This window comes from Lissotriton helveticus, chromosome 3_1 (assembly GCF_964261635.1).
Source record: "Lissotriton helveticus chromosome 3_1, aLisHel1.1, whole genome shotgun sequence".
Classification (NCBI taxonomy): Eukaryota; Metazoa; Chordata; class Amphibia; order Caudata; family Salamandridae; genus Lissotriton; species Lissotriton helveticus.
The window spans coordinates 1,569,141,532-1,569,165,795 of record NC_136061.1 but is presented as its reverse complement, the minus strand read 5'-3'; the positions used below and the strand labels follow the sequence as shown (position 1 = coordinate 1,569,165,795).

The window sequence follows — 24,264 nt, the reverse complement described above, 5'->3', positions numbered from 1 at the left end:
TAAACGTACTACTTTTGGCATTCACAGACGGCATTTAGTAGTAGTAAAGTTAGGACTTCTAGCATGACTACTGCTAAATGCCTTTTGTGAATACCGAAAGTCATAAAGTTAGGATTTTGTCTCAGTTTAGAATTAGTAAAGTTAAAAGTCCTAACTTTACTACTACTAAATGTCTTCTGTGAATGTCAAAAGTAGTAGGTTTAGGATTTTATCTCTGATTAGCTCTGTGAATTGGCCCATATATTATTCAACTCTATGCCACTACATTCTACCCCACGCCACTGTACGCTACTCCACTTTATGCTATTTCCCTGTATGCTACTCCACTATACCCCACTCCACTTTACACTACTCAACATTATGTTTCTCCACTGTATGCTATTCAAAACTAAGCCACTCCATTGTACACCACTCCATTGTACGCCACTCGAGTTTACACCACTCCTCTGTACGCTATTTCCGTATACACCACTCTAGTGCACACTATTCCACTGTATGCCACTCCACTCTACACAACTCCACTGAATGGCACTCCAATCTACGCCACTCCTGTGTACGGCACTCCACTGTAAGCTGTTCCATTTTATACCACTCCACTCTTCCACACTCCACTCTAAGCTACTACATTCTACAACACTCCTCTAAAATATGGTATTTCACTCTACACAACTCCAGTCAATGCCACTCCACTGTAGGCCACTCCACTCTTCAACACTTTACTCTATGCTATCCTATTGCACATAGCTCCACTTTACCCACTCAATTCTGTACTATTCCACTATATGTCAAGCCAATCCATGGCACTCAATCTTACGCTATTTCATTGTATGTAATTCCACTCTATGACACTCCCCCACACGCTGCTCCATTCTATGCCTCTCTCCTCTACCCCATTCCACTCCAGACCTCTCCACTGTACTTTGCTCAACAACACCTTACTCCACACAATAAGAGCCTATGCTCCTCCACTCTACCACACTATACTCAACTCTATAGCACTAAACTGTAAAACAATGTACCTCTGTCAATGCAGGTTTACAGCATTCTATTCTGTACCACTTTGCGACACAGTATGACACTCTACACATCTTCCTCTACACCACTCCACCTGAGTTAAAATACTCTACCCTAATAAACTAATCCATTCTACTCCACTACTGCATTGTACACCACTCCACTGTCTGCTACTGTATGCCTCTCAACTCTATAACAGTTTATCCCACTCTACACTACCATATCCTACTCTACTCCACTGAACAACACTTACTCTACTTAACTCCACTAAACAACACTTCCGACACTCTACAGCATGGCAGACCACTCCACTGTAACACGGACCACTCCACTGTACCACTGTATCCTAAGCCACTCTGCTCCACTCCATGGCACTCTACTCCACTATATACTAGGCTACTCCGCCGGAGCCCACTCTACTCTACTCCACTGCACGACCATTCACTGCTGCACAACACTATAGCCTACTCAAAGGCCTTGTACTACACTCCACTCGACACCACTCCACTCTACCTCACTCTATCAACTCCACTCTGCAAAACTATACTACACTCTGTGCAACTATACAACACTGCACACCACTCTTTCTCCCTACACTACACTTTGTAGCCACACTACATTAACTATAGCTTGCCACTTTACCATGCACTGTATTCTCACAAAAGATGTGATTTGCAATGTCATAGCTATTATTGTAAATACTAATATTTTAGATGACATAAGTGATATAATGTAAAAGGGTATAAGATGTGCAAGGAGAAGACACAAATTACAGTTAATATAGAATGGCTACTGAGTTGAATACACTGTGTATAGAGGTGGGTGAGTTATAATAATTCACATTACTATACTTACCTTGTGTGGTAAAGGCATGCATGGTAAAGGTATATATGTGGTAAAGGCATATCCATGGTAAAGTTGTGCATGGTAGAGATCCATGATAAAGGCATGTGCAGTAAAGGCAATGATTGTAGAATCATACAACCCATATCAGATACATTGATAAAATCTTTAGCAGTTAGTCGAACACTCTTGGGGCAGGCAATGTCCTTATAATGACTATAGTATGTTTTTCAAGAATGGAAAGGGACATACTTTTCTAAAAGATAGCATTGTCTTAGTAGGAGTACAGAAAACTAATATCAAATGTCAAAATTCTTTCTGGATGTCAGTTCACTAAAAAAACAGGGTTAGGTGTGATCGTCCATGGACGACTTCATCTGGTTGTCCCCTCATCCAAACTTTTGCCACCCAGCAGCTTCCTACAACAATGAAATATGATTGTATCAACTCATGCTGGTTGCCAAAGTGGAAGCAGGCACATCTTCATCATTTTATAGACCATACAGTTTGAGCATTTATTAGCAAAGCCAATTGCAATGAGGCACTCCTGTATCTGTTTTCTATTAATTCAAACCTGATTAACGTCTTCAAAATGGGGAAACATACTTAGGCTTGTGATAAAAGAAAACCATTTTTATTTATTTAGATGTTCAATTAAAACACCAGTGTTGTGGGATGTGGCCTAATGCCTAAATCAGTTGACCTCAAAGCTGGGAAACCAGGTTCGGATCTCGGCAGGGACGCTCAGCATCCTGTGATTCTGGGCACTTCACTTAATCTCCCCATGACTGAATGGGGACCTCATTTGCAAAAAACTGTCACATTGGCAAGGATGCTCTTTATTTATAATACAGGGCTTCATGGTGCAAGGATTAACAGATGTGTCAGAAATTCTGACACATAGTTTGGCGCAAAAGTGACAAATTGCAGGAGTTGGTCGTAAAACTGGCACAACTCCAGCAATGTCTCAGAGCACATGGGCGGGCCCCATGTTAAAGGCCCTGAGTCAATCCTTACGCCTGGTCTGAGCAGGCATAAGGATTATGATGCAGTAAATTCTTAGAGTGACGCAGTGAAATGGTGTACATTTCACTGCGCCACTTCTACATGGTTTTTGTGCAAATTTGCTTACCCTGCATTCATTATATCTGGCACAGGTATAATCCGACACAGGGCCCAATGTGTCAGTTTGTAAATAGGTATTAGCAAGGCGCACTGATTGCGCCACCACTGCGTCTAAAAAAGTGATGCTGAGATGGTGCAAGGGGCTGGTAAATGAGCCCCTGAATGTGTCTGTCTGTAACTCAACTGGTGCTCATGTAAAGCACTCTGAAACTGATATCTTCGAGACAAGTTTGCGCTAAATAAAACTCCCAAAATTATTTTGTCTTATTATGACTAATTAAGTGCACCATCATTAACAGGACTATAGATTAGGAATTATTGGAATGCAGTTAAACTCATCTCGGCATGGACCGTGTCAACTTCCAGCAATCTTTCTTGCCTTTGATTGAATTATTGCAAGGTAAACTTTCTTAAACGGTTCTGAGATGGTCCTTGAAGCACTCGTGGTGATCACACTCTATTTTCGATGATTGAAGAACCTGGGGCCTCATTTATGAGAAGTGACGCATCGCTGCGTGAAAGCTGCGATGCGTCACTTCTCAGTGCGCCCTCCTTGCGACATGAGTGATGCGTCATATTTATAATATGACGCATCATGTCGCAAGGAGTTACAGATACGTCAGTATTTCTGACGTATCTGTAAGTGCAAAAGTGACGCATTGCTGGAGTGTGTCACAAAAGTGACGCGACTCCAGCAATGCGTCCTTTCACATGGGGCAAGCCCCATATGAAAGGGCCTGCGTCAGTCTTACAGGTGGCGCAAGATTTTGACGCAACGGCGTCCTAAAAGTGACGCAGTGAAATCACATAGATTTCACTACGTCACTTCTACGACCCTTCCTTGCGTCAATATGCCCCCCTTGCATACATTATACCTGGCGCAGGTATAATGTGGCGCAGGGGTATACAAAGTGACGCATCTACCTAGATGCGTCACTTTGTAAATATGGCGCAACAAGGCGCATTTTTTACGCCACTGGTGCGTCACAAAAAGTGACGCACCGGCGGCGTAAAAGTGACGCACGACTTCATAAATGAGACCTTAAATCACTATGAAGGGGCACTGAGTCGGTGCCCCAAACCATGGCACTGTTGCTAGTGCTGAATGCATCCATTTAACTTTTTATCTTCCACTTAAATCCTTTGTATTTCATTATTTCATTGCTTAAACCAACAGTTATCAAGATTCATCCACGGGCAAGGAAATGCCAATTTACTTAGATTTCTCATATCCTTGATGGGCCATCCGAGCCTCTTCATTCAAAAATACGTACTGGAGGCGTGTTTCATCATAAGCAGTTTATTAAAAACCCAATGCATTTCAGGCCTCCACGGGCCTTTCGTCAGGGGTAACTGTGAAATTAATTGAACACTTATTAACATACAATGCACTACTGCATAGACTAAACATTTATCACGTTATCATGGTTAACTTTGTAAAAAGCAACAAACATATAAATCATGGGCGTTATATAACCTTACTAAAAATATAAGTTTATCAATATATCAATTTCCTAGTGTATTCTTATAATCATTACATGCTATAACGTGGTCGCCTGTGAGCTAAAGTGTTCTCATAATATAACTTTCCATCTCTTCCCTCTTCCCCTTAATTACTTTGCTAATCTTCAAACATTCGTGCTGCTCTGTTATTAGGGTGAATCACCACACAACTGAAACCACCGTGTTTAACAAAACCCGTGCATCCTGCCGTTTTCATTTCATCTCCCAGATACACACAGTTGGTGTCGTTTATTCATTCTTACTATTTTATGCTTTTCAATCTTTTCCTGCTAGTTACCGTGCCTAGGTGTAAAGTTCGGCGCAACATGATTTACACAACAGCTAAAGCCCCGTAAATCATTCCCTCCCTCTGTGGCTATCCACACTTTCCCTAGTCACATACCTGCTTCAAAGCGATCGTCTCATTGACCTGACCGTAGTAAGACTGACCCCTAATGCGCTGCGTGCCTTGCTTTTAAACACCCCCAAATGTTGTTTCTCATAAATGAGACCCCAGGTTTTTCACACTACTTGTATGTATGATGATGAGTGAGAGGTCGGTCCGATGGGGCCACCAGAATAAAATAGTTTTTTTTCCCAGCTGGAGATAGTTTCAATGACACTGTAGTTTTCTGTCTTGCACTCTACCCCTTACTCATCATCATTACCATTCTGCTCATGAAAACACTGCCTCTCCTCCTGGTGATATTCAGGAGTTGTAGCCCACACAAGGTACCTTGCGGGCGGTACTTGTGTGAGGAGGGAACGCCATGATGAAGCATGTCACCTTCGGGTGAGTGAGGGTTCTCGACCTAACAGTTAAATGCTCTTTCACAAACTATCAAACGTACAAATAGTGTGGAAGTCTGTCCTATTGGGAGAAGTACGTTTTTAGCAGGATGTAATGCTGCTTTAGAGACCCTATATGTGGTAATATATGAAGAATCAAGTTGACATGAGGTGTGATAATGCTGAATGAAGGTTTCAAGTTTATTAGCATTTGTAAATACTTTTTGCCTTTATTTCAGAAGTCCATATGGATGAGGTGCATTGATTGGATTCAATTCTGGTTTTAATAAGGAGCCAATGAAGTGTTTTCAGGGCAAACTGGCATGGTCAGATTAATGTAATGTCAGGCACATCAGGTTATTTGCCATTTTAAATTATGATACAGTAACCTACTAAAGCTAACCTACTATTACTAGTACAATGATAGCAAATGGAATGTGTTTGCCCATCAAAGAAATGGTCCTTGAAGTAAACATAAACTTTTGGGTTATGTTTAGGAATACTTCTAATCAATATACAATTCAGTAAACCGTGCTTGTCGAGCACGTAAGTTTGATAAAACAGCTGACTCATGTCTCATCCTCTGGACGCTGTCAAGGCTATTGTGATCAGAAGAGTAGTTTAATTGAGACTTGGTAACAAAAAGAATGATGCTCAAAAATGGTAATGCCAATTTGAATATGTCAGGGTATAATAAACACTTTTATTGGTTGCATGCAGGTAGATGTGAGATCTTCCTAATACCATCAGTAAAGAAATGTGTACACAGTTCTAATATATAGTTCACAATATGACTACAAATGGTTTTTGGTCGATAGAAACCTGAGGCACATGCATCAAAGTTTCATTTTCCGATTTCCAGATAGCGATTTTTAAGATTATTTGGTAATCGCAAAATGAAATACAACAAAACAGAAAGCAAATAGTGATTCTCTAAGTGCGATTCCTTAATAATAGCAAACGCAATTAGAGAATCACTATTTGCATTTGCAACTCCATTCTTTACTAATGGCCTCAAAGCCCATAGGTGAGAATGGTCTTACATTGCCTAAATTTTGAATACCTAATTGGTAATCTCAAATCAGATAATGCAGTGGCAAGGGTGCCCTCGGTCCTAAGGCCCCCCTGAGGTGTCCCTAACAAAACAATTGCACATGTAAGGCACTTACATGCCTTAGGGGCATGTGTGCACCACTTCACTTTGAAAAATGCAGTTTTGTGCATTTTTCAAAGTATGCACATGATTAACATAAACTTCAAATTGATGTTAATTAGCGTTTCATAAATACACAGTTCACAAGATGTGGTCTGCACCCTTCAAAAATGTAATACATTATTTGAATCTTCCAAATCGAGATCTCATTAGATACACAATATTTCATTGTCATCACTTTTCCCAAGAAACAGTAAACGGAGGCTCTTCGATTCAGTTCAATTCTTCATTCGATTTTTTTATTTAAAAAGCAGATAGCCAACGCGTTTCTTCCGTTACCGGACTTCTTCAGGACTATAAGAGATACAAAAAACAAACATGCATAAAGTACTATTTACAAATATATACAAACATGAGATGCATGTTATCTATATACAAGGAAAAAAACAGATTTAGCAAATATTTTACTCCCATGACAGTTTTTCTTCTGTTTAGGATACTTGGGAAAACATTTTCATAGACCATTCATAATAATGTAGACCTACTCAAACATTTGTTAGAAGCAATTTGCTTAAAAAGTCGTTAAAATGTATACATAATCACATATTGCACCCAAATCTTTTTACAAGTAAAACATAACATTTAATGTCGATATTATTTACTGTCAGAAATTATTGTTCCCTTGAGTATTTCAACTCCATTAACATTGCCCAAAATGATGTAAGTAAAACGGGGTTTTATACCTGATTTAATTTCGTAACATTCATGGTTCTAATCCCTTCCATGTCGATAACTGTTAATCAATCTATAGGAGTAATGATCTCCATTATTATATAGGCTAAGATCTTTGTGCATCTAACATCCTCCATCAATTTCTTTTAAATACACACCAGGGTTTACAATCGTAAATTAAGACAATACTGAGTTGATCTCGCAATATATCAGCCGACCTTATTCGAAAAATTACTGATAATACATATCTTTATTTAATCTCTCAAGGTTTAATGCAAGCACTGTTCACAACAAAGGGCATTTGCTTCTATACTGAACATTTCCAATACTATAACCAAAACATATGGGTATTTTAAGAATGTCACTCCAATATACTTTGTTTTTTAACCAATACAATCTGGCATATACATCATGATCATAAAGTGGTACTATTTAGCCTGGAATTGTCCCCTAACAACAGTTTTTCAGGCACCGTTGTATACCGCCCCCCGGGGCCCTCTAAACTGTTTCACAAGCACTTTCCATCCATTGTAGCCGAACGAGTTACAACTACCTCGAATTATACACTGTTAGGGGACCTTAGTTTCCACTTTGATGCCACCCTGGATCATACTGCAAAAACAACAATTGATGGACAGAATGCAGAACAATGTCATACATTCACCCCAGTACAGAGATCTGGGCCTAAATCCATCGTTTTTTTTGCACTCCACACCACCCCAGTTCAGACATGGCCATATGCAAATCAGCCTTGACCCTGTGCCTCATGGGAACAGTCCAGCCCGAACTGCCAAGCCATGTCTTTCCTGGACCGGAATCAAGCATCCAAGGACCGGTTTCTGGCTATCAGCCATCGTCAGCCTGGATAGCTTGACTCCGGTGGTGTGGAGAGCATGGGATCATACTGCCATGGCGCTTGCAGATGATTTGTTAGCCCAACGATTCGAGGCACCCACCCACATTAAGGGTCACTTACTGGACCCAGTGTTTAGTAACTGCACAGAGCTTGTGGTTGGGTTACCAATTTCCCTCCCCTGGACTGACCACCTACTTGTGCCTCTCACCTGGACTACACATAAGTCATTCCTCCCTAGCTCCACCGTAAGGAATGCTAGAATTTGGGCACGATTACCAGTTGAATCTTGGGCTAGTAGACTCGCGATTGACCAGCACTCTTATAATGGGGACCCATGTGTGGCCAATCTGGAATATGAAGAACGGATTGTACAATCACTTGAGGCCACCCATCCCCTGTGTAAAATCACATCGAAACGCTCTCAAAAAACCACCCCTTGGTATTCGGAGGCCCTTAGGGAAAAGAAACGCCACTGCAGGAAACTAGAAAGACGGTGGCGCATGGGTTACTCACTGGATGAGAAAACCCAATATAGAGAGGCAATTAAATCCTATAAGGTTGAGGTTAAATCTGCCCAGTCTACTTACTTTTCGGATAAAATCATGCAAGCCAAGTCTAAACCAAAGGAAATCTTTCAAATAGTAAAAAGTCTCACCAAACTTCCCTCCCCTGACATGCACCCGGGTAAAACTGCAGCCCACTGCAATGACTTGGCAGAATTTTTCCATCACAAAGTCAACCAAATCTACTCATCTTTTCCCTCCATAGCACCAGAACCCACAGCTCAGGGAAAGACAAACTTGGGGGATACCCCATCTCAATCCCTGATAACTCTGGATCATTTTCCATTGCTAGACCCCGAATCTCTGGATTCTATAGCCCGCAAGGTAAAATCTGGGTCTCCATGTGATCCAGCACCCCCAGAAGTTATGATGCTGGCACCTCAGGTCGTTCTACCCACCATCATGAACCTCCTGAATGCCTCCATCACCTCCGGTACCGTCCCTCCTGCTTGGAAGCGGGCCATGGTCCGTGATCTGCTAAAAAAATCCAATCTGGACCCCGGTGACTTCAGTAGCTATCATCCGATCTCCCTGCTCCCCTGGGTGAGCAAAATTCTCGAGAGGCGCATCAATATCCATCTGGTGGATTTTCTCGAGAATAACCAGCTGTTAGATGCCACCCAGGCGGGCTTTCGACCCAGACATGGGACGGAGACCGCTCTGCTGGCAGTCACCCAGGAAACCAGAAACATCCTGGATCAAGGGGGATCAGTGGCAGTGATCCTCCTTGATCTAAGCGCGGCATTCGATACGGTCAGCCATGACACCTTGCTGAGCCGTCTCTCGAGTGTCGGAATAGCAGGCGGAGCATGGCTATGGATCAAATCATTTCTGAGCAACAGGTCCTTCCAAATTTTTGATGGAGATACGGTATCCACGAGTAGGCCACTGAGGTGTGGAGTCCCGCAGGGCTCCTCCCTAAGCCCTGCACTTTTTAACATCTACATGAGACCGCTGGCTGAGGTTGTCCGTCCGTTTGGTATTAAAATTATTTCTTACGCGGATGACACTCAGCTAGTGGTCTCCTTGGCGCAGAAGGATGGTCTATCAGCATCAGGGGGGCTGATGAAGTGCCTGGAGGAGGTAAAGGGATGGATGACTTCGTCCTCCCTCAAACTTAATGGGGACAAAACGGAGCTGATGCTCCTGGGTCCCACGAACCCCACATTTTTCAACTCCCTGTAGCCCCTATGCCTAGGCACCCCTCCAACCCCCAAGGACAACATAAAGAGCCTTGGGGTCTGGCTGGACAAAGCTCTATCTTTTAATCCCAGGCTACAAAACTTTCGGCTACCTGCTTTGGTCTCCTTAGGATGTTGAAGAAAGTTCTGCCTCTTCTGCCTATAGAGGCAAAGCAGGTGGCCATTCAGGGTCTGATTCAGTCCCGTTTGGACTTTAGCAATGTCCTTTATCTCGGTGTCCCTGAATACCCACTGCGTAAGTTACAGATAGTGCAAAACTGCGCGGCCCGCACATTGCTCCAGCTGCCGCGCAGACTGTCACCCAAACCTGGACTGAGCAGTCTGCATTGGCTACCTGTACGACAAATAATTGCCTTTAAGGCTATGTGTATATCCCACCAAGCCTTCTGGGACACAGGACCGGCTATCGTCCGTGATCTAATAACACAGTATCATCCTAGTAGAAATCTTCGTTCTAGCCAGGCGTTTATGACTACAGTCCCAGGAATAAAAAAGGCAAGAGCAAGCTATGGAACTCACTTCCCCTTCAACTCAGGTCCAACCCTAACCTCTCCTCCTTTCGGAAACAGCTGAAGACTTTCCTTTTTAATGCTCCTCATTAATTCCTCAGCGACTTCCTTCTGTTAAGCAAATCATACTTGCCGCTAGCGCTTGGACGCCTCAGGGCAGCAATCGCGCTCTAAAAATATACATTTCATTTCATTTCATTTCACTATAATCATATTACATTTTCACGATTTAAATGATATTCTTTCTATTGGAACATTATGTACATTTCACATAAAGAATTTCATATCACAAGTGCTGTTTGCAAACAAGGGCTATCACATGATGTCATGACCATCCTAGTCCCAGTTGTGGAGGCCACAGTTTAAAAATAATTAAACATGCCAACCCACAGTACTCACATGCTTATGTTTTTGTAGATGAGACTTCCAAGAAAAAATCGATTTCTTCCCTTTTAGTGTTTTCAGGCGAAATGTAAAGCCTAAACAAAAGTAAAACCATTTAATAAACTGAAATATCTAAGTAAGTCATTAAAAAAGTTATACCTATACAACCAAAGATTTTATCAATAGAGATGCACACAGTACTTATAATGGCCCCTAACATATAAAGTGGCCCTTGTAAATGATACAGTATATATTTAAAATACCTGACTGCTGCAGATCCTAAAATCCGTATTGATCAATACCCCTATCAAGTTACATTGAACATCCAGCCGAAATATTGCAGCATACAAGAATTATGGGATAATAGTATTGTCACCTATTTGACTTTTAAGCTTTTAAAAATTATAGAGCATTACTGTTGCCAATTACATGTGGCATGTCAACTCACAGTGAAAATAGTTCCTGAGTGTAACGTAAGCACTCATCAACACAGGGCTCACGGCGAACTATAAACATTCGTAGCGGCCATCTTTAAAGAGAGCCGATATCGCCCCGTAACACCCCACGAGTACACCTACAATAATAATTAAAGTTTCTAACTACTTAATCAGTAGTGCGTAAACATATTGTGGTGTTGGATCACAAAATACAACACCAAGGCAACCTCCATAATGCTAATCCTACTCCCCATGTTCTGCACAGTTCGCATTTAGGAAAGGCTTCTTGCATGTGCTTTAAGAAATCACAAATTGGGATTCCCTATTTGCATTTGCAATTTAGGTAATCGCAAGATATTGCGATTAAATAAATTGCAAATCCAAAAACCTTTATGCATAATAAAATGCCATTTTGTGATTGCAAATGGCCGATTTCTGCAAATTGCACTGTTTGCAATCGCAAAACTGCTTTGTGGAAGCTAACTTTAGATAACAATGGTAGCATCCATTTTGTATAATTTGATATTGTGATAATTCAATGATTATGGGAATTATATACAAATATAATAATTGCTTGATATCATGTGACATTCTTAAATAAGTTAGAACTTTGCTTTTAGTAAGCTGCCTGTAACGCGACACATTGCAAGGCTTGCACAAAGAGTACATTTCCATGATATTACATATCTGCCTGCTTGCATTAGCAACAGGCCCCGTAGACCTCAAAAGTGTATTCAGCCACATCAGCTAATGTAGACAGTTGTGACTGCTTTGGGCTTAAATGTAATAGGTAACTGTTTGGTTTCAGATAAAGGGAACATTTCATGTGCACATAGGGTGATTTCCAACGTATTCTTGTGTAACAATGTACTATAAGTTTCCGAGCACAAAATGTTTCTTCACCACCTACCGGGACATGGGGGCCTAGACATGACCTCTGAGACAGACAAACTATAATACAGACAAATTATAATGAAATGTTGTGGTGTGTGTCTATAAAGGCTTGTGTTTTACTTCTGCTATTCAGGCACTCAACACCCATCTGAGGCTCCCCTGCACGTTAAATACATTCTCTTTATTTTACTCAGGTGTTTGTGACGGAGTTATGATTTTGCGTTCTACAGATCTTTTCGGTTTCTACATTTGGTGACAGAATGGAACTTCAGAATGCATGTCTTCTGCTGCGGCGGGCTCCTGCCTTCCCCTTCGAGCAGAGGTCTAAGGTCCGACCACGGTGCTTTCTCTGCTTTCGAGGTCTCTCTCTCTTCCTCTGCTCTGGGCTGGATGTTGCCAATAGCCGTGAGTACTTGTCCCATCTCTGGGCAGCTCTTGCTTCATGTTTCCCCGGGTTCTCTCAGCACATAATGATGGCATTGTGAGCCAGATTGTGCCTATTGTTATGTTCTCTTTTTCCTTCTGCTTCACACTCCTCCTCAAGGGTGTTTTTTTATGACATTGAGTCATCTGTGTATTTTTGGATTTGTCGCCACGCTGTCAATGATGGCTCTGTTGGTGACTGTGTCTTTCTCCGGTGTGCACTTCTGGCGCTGGGCCAAGTGCTGCAAAATCTTGATGCCTCTAGCCTCTGAGGGACACAGTTGCTGTCTCAGTTGTACCTGGCGGTTGGAGGGAGGAGTATTTGTTGTGGTCTCGGTTTTGGGTTTCCTCTAATGTGTTTCCTCTGATTGTGCTGTCCTCCGTTTTATTCCCTCTCTGTTTCCGTCTGCTGTCATTGCAACTGGGTGACTGTTGGGTCACAGGCCCCATTGATTTTGCGGTCCCTTGGGCCTTGGCCATCTGCTGCTGACCTTCGCTTCCAGGCTCCCCCTATGAAAGGGCAGATTTCTTCCTCCAGACCCTGTTCCAGCCAGCAGTGACACTCTGAGGATGGTTCAGTGTGGGCAAAGTGCTGCTCCTCCTGTCTGCGGTAACTCTCATAGCAGTTAGGGGGTGGACGCTCCACTCAGCACAGGCTGGTCAACTCCTTGGTAATATTTTTCCGCTATTTTATATTTTTTCTCTGTTCACTTCACCTGCTGCCTATGTCTCCACAGTGGCTCTCTGTATTCTTTTTACTGCCCTGTGTGTGGGCATTCTTTGCCAAGCTTTTTTTTTTTGGTCCAAAGGGGACCTGCATCTGTTTGTTCCTGAGGGAACAGAAAAGGGAAACTGGTTATTTAAAGTGCTGGAAATTAGTAGGAAAGTCAACAATGGATGTCAGCAAATGCAATTGCTGTACCACCCCCCTTTTTGATGGCACCAGGCTAGCCGTCGATTGAATGGGAGGAGTGGATAGAAAGTTTTGAGAATTATTTAATAGCATTGGATGGCACGAAATTTCCTCCAGTAAGGAAGAAGGCCTTGCTGCTGGGGTCTTTAGGAAAGGAAGGTCAACATATATTTAAATATTTGCCACTAGAAGGAAATGCGCAAGGAGGAGCAATGGAGGATGTGTATAAAGAGGCGGTGTTGAGATTACAAAAGACATTTTCTAAGCAGGTTAATGTTGTAATGAGGAGACACAAATTTTACACTCAGCCACAACGTGCCAATGAATCAATTGATGATTTTGTTGTGAGGCTAAGGGAGCTTTCAGCGAAGTGTGAGTTTGGACAGATGCAAGAAGAGATGATAAGGGACCAATTAATTGTGCAATGTGCTTTCAAAAAGACTCAAGAAAGGCTCTGGGCCGCAAGTAATCCAACACTAAAGGACGCAATAGCCATTGCAAAGGTCATGGAGGAGTCAGAAAAATGTATGAGGGAGATGAAAATTACTTCAAATAAAGTAAAAGACGATGATGTAGCAGTCTTAGATGATGACAGTGATGCAGTTAATGCTGTAAAGGGTAAACATCAGTCTGGTACTGTTTCAAGTGGAAAGAATCGTTTTCAGAAACAATGGAGCAAAGTACCTGCAAAAGGTGTTGTAAAGCAATGCACAAGATGCGGAAGTAGCTACCATCTAGCTGACTCAAAATTGTGCTTTGCAGTAGGAAAAGACTGCTTAAAGTGTGGGAAGAGAGGACATCTGGCAAGAATGTGTAAGCAGCAAGGAAACAAAGTCAATGCCGTGGAAGAAACACAAAGTTCATATAGAGTCATAGTTGTCGATGGTGGACAAGAGGTTGCAGGAGTGGAAGGAGATGAGCGCAGGAGAGTGCGTCCAAAAGCAGATTTTGAAACCAACGGAAAGGAAGTATCACTAATGGTGGATACGGGATCACTCTACACTATTGTTCCACAAGTTCTGTTTAAGGAGACGTGGCCAGAAGCTAACTTATCAATAACGGATGTGGCATTGAAATCTTATCAGGGAAATGATATAAGTGTCTTAGGATGTATAGATGCTGTTATTAGTTTTAAAGGAAGAGTCACACAAGGGAAACTGTATGTGGCTGAGGAAGGTCCTCCTATATTGGGTTGGCCACATCAATTTGACCTGGGTAAAAAAGTTGATCCAAGATTGGATTTTCCAGTTTTGGCTATTGATAATCCAAGTTTGGATGCTATTTTGGAACAGTATAAAAATGTTTTTGAGAACAGATTGGGTCAATTCAAGGGTTATGAACATGAAATAAAGTTGAGAAAGAATTCTGTTCCAGTGAAACATGTGGCATGAAGAGTTCCTATGGCGGCAAGGGAAAAAGTGAAAGAAATTATCCAACAGTTATTAAATGACAAAGTGATAGAACCGGTTGAGGCTACAGATTGGTTGTCCCCGGTGGTTATTACCAAGAAGGCAGATGGTTCACTAAGATTCTGTGTGGACTTAAGAAGTCTAAATCAGAATGTTATCAAGGACAGATTTCCGCTGCCTAACATTAATGAGTTGGTGTTGATGTTGAATGGTGCAAAGTTTTTGTCAAAACTAGATATGCGAAGTGCATATCATCAGGTCACCTTAAAGTCACATTCTAGGAATTTTACATCATTCATTACTGGCGAGGGGACGTTTCAATTTTGTAGGCTTCCGTTTGGGCTATGCTCAGCAGCGAGCGTATTTCAACGGTTGATGAGCACGATTCTTGCAGTTGTGAAGAAAGCAGTGGTATTTCAGGATGACATGTTGGTGTTTGGGGCGACTGAAGAGGAACACAATCTGTTTTTGGCAAAAGTTCTAGGCTGCATGGATAAGGCGGGGTTGGCATTGCGAAGAGACAAGTGTAAGTTTTTGACGAGTGAAGTTGAATATCTGGGTCATTTAGTCACAAGTGAGGAGATCAAACTAAAAGAAAATTTGGTAAGTGCCATTGTAAATGCAAAAGCTCCACATGATAGAGATTCCTTAAAATCCTTTATGGGTCTTGTGGAATATTATGCCAAGTTTGTGTTTGCTTTTGCACAGAAGATAGTGCCGTTGAGAGAGTTGTTGAGACGTGGAAGGAAGTTTGTTTGGAAGGAAGAGCAGGAAAAAGCTTTTGATTTGGTCAAACATGGTATTACGCATGCTGGAGTATTAACTCCATTTAAGTCTGACTTAGAGTGTGTTGTGACTGTAGATGCCAGTAGGGTTGGTATTGGAGCTGTTTTTGCACAGAAGCATCGAAGAGAGGAAAAAACGGTTGCTTTTGCCTCTCGATCATTGACTGAGGTGGAAAGAAATTATGCAGTCATTGAAAGGGAGGCATTGGCTGCGGCATGGGCAACCAACTATTTTAGAGTATTTTTATAGAACACTAATACATCAGAGGTGACATAACATAGCACAGCATAATACATTTCAATACAATATAACAAACTTTAACCCCTTGCATGCTGATGACGGCCTCCAGCCGTCATGCACTACAGTGCTCGTGTGCTGATAACGGCTGGGGGCCGTCATGTCCGCACCCGCGCTGAAATCTGCAGCACAGGAGCAGAATCGGCCCAGCATGGAAGGGGTTAAATAGACTGTTTCAAATATTGCTTCTCTTGTAACAATGAGACAGGCAGCAGCCTATGCAGCTTCCACGTTCTGTAGAAAGAAAAATTAGCTGTTAAAATTATGCACACAAAAACAAATACAATACTGAATCCTATTGATAATACTTGGAAATAACTTGTTGACGATAATTCACTAGATGACACATTTACGGCCAAAACATGGCGAAATTTGGTATGGGACATCTGCATTTATGCAAATCAGACAGCCCACAATATTACCACGCTAGAAAGGCCTTCAATAGAACACAGTAGGCTCTGCCTCAACAGGCTCACAGAGAGAGTTTTAGTAGTCCAAATTCCGGCACCACCACACCACCACCCCTCTGTAGTACAAAAGAAAGAAGTACAAAAGAAAGTACTAAAAATGACACCTCTAAATGTAGCACTTCTTGACCAACTGGTAAATGGGAAGACTGCAAGTAAACACCTTCACAGCCCCTAACTCCAGATCATACCAGCATACACTGCTCTCGCTAGCACATGCAGAATTAATGGGCAAAGGTCCTGATGCCCACGGTGCATATTAGCTGAAAGCCATGGCCCTAAAAAATGATGGAGTACAGGAACAGCCACACCTCCCTCTAGATTATAGTTGGAATGTAGCCAAATTTACATTCACAGATTTCTTTCCAAGTGCCCACAACACCCACATGGATAATGCCCCTGTGAAATGTGTCCCGCCATCTGGGGAGAAGGGACATAAAGTGGCAAATGTACATGTCTCATGGTCCAGAGCACATCTTATGTTCTTTACCAAAGACTTTCTGAAATTATGTGAAGAACAAAGAATAGGGTACACAGAACTAATGACACAGGAAAGGGAGACAAATAGGTGGAATGGAATGCACACTTCACCCATTGTTCCGAAAAAAAGTTACTCAGAAATGTTTTGCCAAGAAAAGCCTTTGATATTAAAATATATGGAAGTGTTAAAGAAAACATTTTGGACTGGCTTTGAAATAATGATACTGGCTGGCCACAGACTCGGGGCATTGCGCCAAGATCAAACCACACACCAACAGTTTCCTGTGACTATGAACAGAACTGAAATAAACAGTCAGGCTATGCATATAATTAATGTATTCTTCGCAGAGGATAATCAATCAATCAATCAATACATTTGTAGAGCGTGCTACTCACCCATGAGGGTTTCAAGGCATTAAGGGCAGGGGGGGGAGGGAAGGCAGCTGCTGGTCGAACAGCCATGTCCTGAGGCATCTCCTGAAGGTCAGCAGGTCCTGGGTCTGGCGTAGCTGGGCGGAGAGGGTGTTCCATGTCTTTGCGGTGAGGTAGGAGAAGGATCTGCTGCCTGTGGTTGTTCGGCGGATGAGTGGGACAGAGGTGAGGGTGAGGTCGGCGGAGCGCAGTTGGCGGTTCGGGATGTAGAAGGACAGTCGTTCTTTGAGGTATGCTGGTCCGGCGTTGTGGAGAGCTTTGTGCGCGTGAGTGAGGAGCCTGAAGGTGATCCTATTGTTGACCGGAAGCCAATTCAGGTCTCGTAGGTGGGTGGTGATGTGGCTGTGGTGGGGGAATCTGAGTGGTGGCATTCTGTATGCGCTGGAGTCTCTTCTGAAATGTAGCTGTGGTTCCTGCGTAGAGTGCTTTGCAGTAATCCAGCCTGCTGCCAAGCGCCTGGTTGACCGTTCTCCTGGTTTCAGTGGGGATCCATCTGTAGATTTTCCAGAGCATTCGGAGGGTTTTGAAGCAGGAGGAGGAGACAGCTTTGACTTACTGGGTCATGGTGAACGTTGAGTCCAGGGTGAACCCCAGAATGCGAGCGTGGTTTGTGGGTGTCGAGGGAGCTCCCAGCATGGTAGGCCACCAGTAGTCTTCCCATGCGAAGGTGGTGGATCCAAGAATGAGGACCTCCATCTTGTCCGAGTTCAGTTTCAGGTGGCTGGTCTGCATCCATTCTGCGACGGCCTTCATTCCCACGTGGAGGTTGGATTTGGTGATGGCCGGGTCTTTGGTGAGGGAGAGGATCAGCTATGTGTCTTCGCTGTACAAGACGATGTTGAGGTTGTGTTGTCTGACGATGTTGGCGAGCGGAGCCACGTAGATGTTAAAAAGGGTTGGGCTGAGGGATGATCCTTGGGGTACGCCGCAGTTGATCATGGTGGCTTCGGAACTGTACGGGGGGATGCGGACTCTCTGGGTTCTGCTGGTTAGGAAGGAGGTGATCCAGTCCAGGGTTTTCCCTCGGATCCCTGCATCGTGGAGGCGTGTACAAAGGGTGTGGTGGCAGACAGTGTTGAAAGCGTCCGAGAGGTCCAGGAGGATGTGGGCCGCGGTTTCGCCCCTATCTAGTATGGCCCTGATGTCATCAGTAGCGGCGATGAGTGCGGTCTTGGTGCTGTGGTCACTGCAGATGCCTGATTGGTTGGAGTCTAGTACATTGTTCTGCTCCAGGAAGTGGGTAAGTTGTCTTATGGTGGTTTTTTCAATGACTTTTGCCGTGAACGGGAGCAGGGAGATGGTTCGGAAGTTCTTGAGGTCCTTTGGGTCCGTCTTGGGTTTCTTGAGGAGGGCGTTGATGCAGCGTGTCGCCAGCTCTCTGGGAAGGTGGAGGTCTTGAAGGAGCTGTTGATGACTTTCAAAGCTGGGGTGCGATGATGGTTGAAGATGTGGTAGGGCAGGGGTCGGAGGGTGATCCAGAGTGGATGGTGTTCGTGATTTTGGTGGTTTCTTCATCGTTGGCGTTGTTCCTGGAGAGTAGAAGGTCAGTGCGTTCAGTGTGTGTATATTCTGGGGTTTCAGCGTCTGCCTTTTGCGTCTCGGTATCAAAGCTGTTGTAGATGTCTGCGATCTTGCGGTGGAAGAAGGTAGCCAGGGAGTCGCAGAGTTCTTGTGACCGTGGGATGCCGTTGGCGCTGGAGCTGGGGGTGGTGAGTTCTTTCACGATGTTGAAGAGCTCTTTACTGTTGGGTGCGTTGTTGTCTAAACGTTCCTTGAAGGAGGCTCTTTTGGCAAGTCTGATGAGCTGGTGGTGTCTGCGTCTGGCGTTCATGAAGGCTCCGTGGTTGTCTGGTTTCTGGTCCTTGCGCCACTGCTTATCGAGTTTTCTGCAGGTATGCTTGGAGTTCTGGAGGTCGTCATTGAGCCAGATGGCTCTGGTTTTCGTGTGTCTGTTGGAGGGTTTCCTGATTGGGACGATACTCTATCCATACTCTGAAGTTGTGGGCGCTGCATTGGTGTCGGAGGGCTAGTGGGGTGCTCGGGCGAGTGCGGTGATGAGCTGGTCTTCGGTGACTTTTTTTCCAATTGCGTTGTGGGATGCATTGCGGTTTGTTGTGTGCGGTGTGTTTCTCGAAGGAGAAATGGATGCAGTGGTGGTCGGTCCAGTGGAGTTCAGTGGTGTGGCTGAAGGTGAAATGGTTGCTGGCGGAGAAGATGGGGTCGAGTGTTTGTCCAGCAGAGTGGGGGGGTGTCGTGATGAGTTGTTTGAGTCTGAGGTTGTCGATCAGTGTTATGGAGTTGTTGTCATTCTCTAGGTGGAAGTTCAGGTCTCCGAGGAGGATGTAGTCTGAGGAGGCGATGGCATGCGTGCTGATGAGGCCGGTGAGGGATTCGCTGAACTGTGGTCGGGGGCCCGGGGTTCTGTAGACGAGGGTTCCTCTGAGGTGGTGTTGTTGTTGACATGGATCTGGAAGTGTAGTTGTAGCCGACGGGTATGGCTATGGCTATGTCCGGTTCCGAGGAGGTGTTCATCCAGGTTTCCGTCAAGAAGGCGATGTCCAGGGCAGAGGAGACTAGCACATCCCAGAGTTTGACTGAATGCTTGTGGACTGAGCGGGTGTTGAGCTGTATGCAGCTGAGATGGTTATGGTCTGCCGTGTTGGGATGGGCAGGGCATGCTGGTGTGTGCTGGCTGGAGAAGCTGCAGCAATGGCAGGTAAAGGGTCCGTGGGTGCTCTTCGGGGAGGCCTGGAAGCAGGTGGAGTTTCGGCCGTCATTGAGTGCGTGGAGAGTGTTTGCGGCATCGGGTCCTGTGGAGCCCTCGGGGGCCAGGGGGTCTGGCACTGGGCGTGGTCCAGGTGCAGACAGGCACAGACAGGCTTGCCTTAGGCGCACTTTCGGCACACCAGCGGCGCGATCGCCCAGCAGTCATCATTTGTAGGGGAGGGGGAGGGAAGAACAGCTGGGAAGTGGGAGCGGGGAGGAAGGGGAGGGTCAGCGGCGGGAAAACGGGGCACTGAAGTTAACACGGGCGGGCAAAAACACCATGGGCACAGTTCAGTGCATAGAATACATACTAGAGACTATGGCAGACAATAACAGTGCAGACAATAACAATAACAGTGCACAAAGAAAAAACGGACCACAGAGGGAAAGAAATCACTAAGCTAAAACTAAGTGGGATCAAGGGAGGCCAGGAACCCTGAAAGGGGGTGCTGGCAGGCTTCCAGTCAAAGCAGACCAGCACGGAGCTGCCGGGGAGATTGACGTTCTGGGACCAAGGTCTTGGGACTCATGCGCGCTCCCCTGCAGCTGTTGTCACTTGTAGGGGAGGGAGGAGGAATGAGCAGCTGGGAGGCGGTAAAGGGGTGGAAGGGGATGATCAGCGGTGGCAAAGGGCAATGGCGGGAAAATGGGGCACAGACGTTAACAGGGGCAAAAACACCACAGGCACAGTTCAGTACATAGAATAAATACTAGAGACTATGGCAGACAATAACAGTGCAGACAATAAAAATAACAGTGCAGAAAAGAAAAATCGAACCACGGAGGGAAAGAAACCACAAAGCCAAAACTAAGTGGAATCAAGGGAGGTCTCGAACTCTGCAAGGGGGGGCTGGCAGGCTTCCTGGCGAAGCAGACCAGCACGGAGCTGCCAGGGAGAGTGATGTCCTGGGACCAAGGTCTTGGGACTCACGTGCGCTCCCCCGCAGCTGTTGTCATTTGTAGGGGAGGGGGAGTAGCTGGTAGGCGGGAGCTGGGCGGAATGGGAGGGTCAGCAGCGGCGAAGGGAAACGGCGGGAAAATGGGGCACAGAAGTAAACAGGGGCAAAAATACCACGGGCACTGTTCGTACATAGAATAAATACTAGAGACTATGGCAGACAATAACAGTGCAGACAATAACAATAACAGTGTGTAAAAGAAAAAACGAACCACGGAGGGAAAGAGTGCAAATACTAAAATGCATATTATTAAAATAGGATTTAATACTGTTACAACTTATAGTTTGTTTAAAGTCCATTGACAATAAACAAAGTAGAAGTGTTATTTTGTTTATATGTGCGATTTAATACGTTTGGTGCCACGGTATATTTCCTAACATTTTTATTTATAGATGCAGAACGTCAGTGAATAGATGTTCGTTTTTATCTCTTACGTCTGTTTATGTCTTGTTCTATGGTATGTCTGTTGTTAATTGACATTGTAAGGGCTAGAGTAATGAAATCCTTGGCCCCTCATCTCACCTCCATCTCCCAGAGTCAATTACAACAGGAATAATTTGCTGTTTTAAAGAACAAAAAATTGTATTACATTGCGCAAATAGCTACTTAATTAAAAAGGAGGGGGCAATAATAGTTCAGCAAAAGTATTGAAGGAAATTAAATGCCCAGGATCACACAATTAGGTCAGGTTAGGTAGCTGGCTTGTTTTCCCCATTTTTCACTCCACAGACCGCCGCCTAACATATAAAACTGCCATCCTCACAAGTACATACAGAATAGCACTAAGTATTTTGAGTTCTTGAAGGGTTTTACCCAATTTAATGGTGCAAGGAGAAGTACTATTTTATGTATGTATCTAAAAGAAATAATGTGTATGTATATTAATGTTTTTCATTTCCTGGTTTTTCAGAGTTGCAGAAAATATTACTATAACGAATTACATTGTAAGTTGGAATGTGCGTAAATGCATTCTAATGCAGTGCATTCGCCAGGGTCTGCAAAGGATAGGATTAAAAAGTGCTAATATTATGTTTTTTTATTGATCTATAGTGATGAGTATATGCCACAGCAGAAGGATAGTGTGCAAGGAATAACTGTCCTTCGTATTATAGTGTATTAAGGATACAACATTTACAGATTTAATATGTCTTTTATTATACAGGTGCAGTCTTTAAGGGTGTTAGCAAATAGGTTTAAAGATATAAGGGATTGGCACAGTTTGACAACTATGAGTATTTATGATTCCCAAAGGTGTTACTGTGACAGAGATTTTCACTGTGTTTTATGTTGGGACTAGCTATAGTACAATGTTTTAATTCTTCTTTTGCTTTCAAAGATAATGGAATTTTTTTAAAGTCTTGTACAGGGATGAACATATACTTGTAGGTTCTTTCCTTCATCCCCCAACAGAGTGTAATAGTTTTCCTGTTTTCGAAATGTTTGCATGCAGGTGCTCAATGATTAACATTTTCACCCTCTCATATCTGGTTAGAAAGCTCTACTGGTGCAAATGTGTTCTATATTTCTAACAACTTGGCCCACACATCGTGCCACTACTGATTTCTCACATTGTAATGGGTCATAGACAGTGAGTGTTTGGTAAAGAGTAATGCATGAGTGCTAGCCACAGATAAGTATGCAAATGTTCAATGTGATTTAAGAGGCACACCTTTCCCCAATGGAAATATAGCTCTAATTCTGGTTCATGCTTCAGCAACAACACAGGCTCACTGGAAAATTCTTACACAGTGGGCATGGCTAGAAATGTACTGGAAGGGGGCAAGATTGAAAACATACAAAAGCAGGGATTTTGAGGTCCCCGGGCCAAACAAATTTTGGGGCCCCTGTTCAGAACAGCTTTGAATTTATGATCCAATTAGAGCCCCTGTTTCCCACACAGTTTCTGCTTCCTCAGCTGCATTAGCGATCCAGTTTGCATCATAGGCATTAGCCTATATATTCCAGATGTAAATGGACAAGCACAGCTGACAGCTGTAGGATTTTGTGTTTCCTGCCCTGCTACTAGGTTTTTAATACTTTTAAAATTGTATATGTGTTGCTGAATTACTCTGCTTTTTAACAATTTCTCCTACCTACGCGCACTTGCACTTTACTTGATTCTGTTTGCCTACACCTCCTTCGCTGCTTCTATTCACATCTCGCATTTCCTCCAGTCCTAGTCCACCGCAGCGGATACGCCGATTGCGTGGAGGGCTGGGGCTACTATCAGGCTCCTCACTTCCGCCCACGCAGTTTCTGCTTCCTCAGCTGCATTAGCGATCCAGTTTGCATCCTAGGCATTAGCCTATATATTTCCGATGCAAACGGACACGCGTAGCTGACAGCGTTAGGATTGTGTGTCCTGCCCTGCTACTAGGTTTTTAATACTTTTTTTAATTGCATATGTGTGGCTGAATTACTCTGTGCTTTATAACAATTTCTCCTACCTATACGCACTTGCACTTTACTTGATTCTGCTTGCCTACACCTCCTTAGCTGCTTCTATTCACATCTCGCATTTCCTCCAGTCCTAGTCCACCGCAGCTGATACGCCGATTGTGCGGAGGACTGGGACTGCTATTGGGCTCATCACTTGTGCCTATGCAGTTTCCTCTTTCTCAGCTGCATTAGCGATCCAGTTTGCATCATAGGCATTAGCCTATATATTCCCGATGCAAACAGACGCTCGCAGCGGACGTGCGCAGCTCCCCTCCGGTGAGATTCTTCCACTATATTACAATAGGGAAAAACTGCTTAGCCTTAGGCGGCTACCATTGTGTCAGTGTACGATTCAGAAAAGGGGGTGGTGATGGACAGAGTATCTGAATTAATCTAGACACTCATACCCAGTCAAGAGATCAGGGCTTGATCCATCACCGTTTTTTAGCTCACTGCATCACCCCAGTTCAGAACCTGGCTATATGCAAATTAGTCTGACCCTGGCCCAGTGCATCATGGGAACAGGGCAGACCAAACTACCAAGCCAATTCTTTACTGGAAAGAAAACAAGCTTCCGGGGACCGGTTTCTGACATTTCAGCCGTCGTCGGCCTGGCTTGCTTGAATCCTAGTGATGCAGTGAGCAAGGGACTCATGTCTGAGCATACCCTGCCACACCTGTAGTGGCCAAAAACGATTCAGAAAAGGGGGTGGTGATGGACAGAGTATCTGAATTAATCTAGACACTCATACCCAGTCAAGAGATCAGGGCTTGATCCATCACCGTTTTTTAGCTCACTGCATCACCCCAGTTCAGAACCTGGCTATATGCAAATTAGTCTGACCTTGGCCCAGTGCATCATGGGAACAGGGCAGACCAAACTACCAAG

General features: G+C 44.0%; 1 protein-coding gene across 1 annotated transcript in view; it reads right to left on the bottom strand.

Moving 5' to 3' along the window:
- Positions 1-5,451: 5,451 nt before the first annotated feature.
- LOC144823638 (indolethylamine N-methyltransferase-like) overlaps positions 5,452-24,264 on the bottom strand; it is a 148,427-nt gene continuing 129,614 nt past the window's right edge. Inside the window, exons 3-4 of the mRNA XM_078682323.1 lie at positions 10,689-10,768; positions 5,452-6,781 (exon numbers count right to left, since the gene is read on the bottom strand). Of these exons, the coding sequence (XP_078538449.1) occupies positions 10,693-10,768 (76 nt within the window). The 3' untranslated portion in view covers positions 5,452-6,781; positions 10,689-10,692. The remainder of the gene's footprint in view (positions 6,782-10,688; positions 10,769-24,264) is intronic.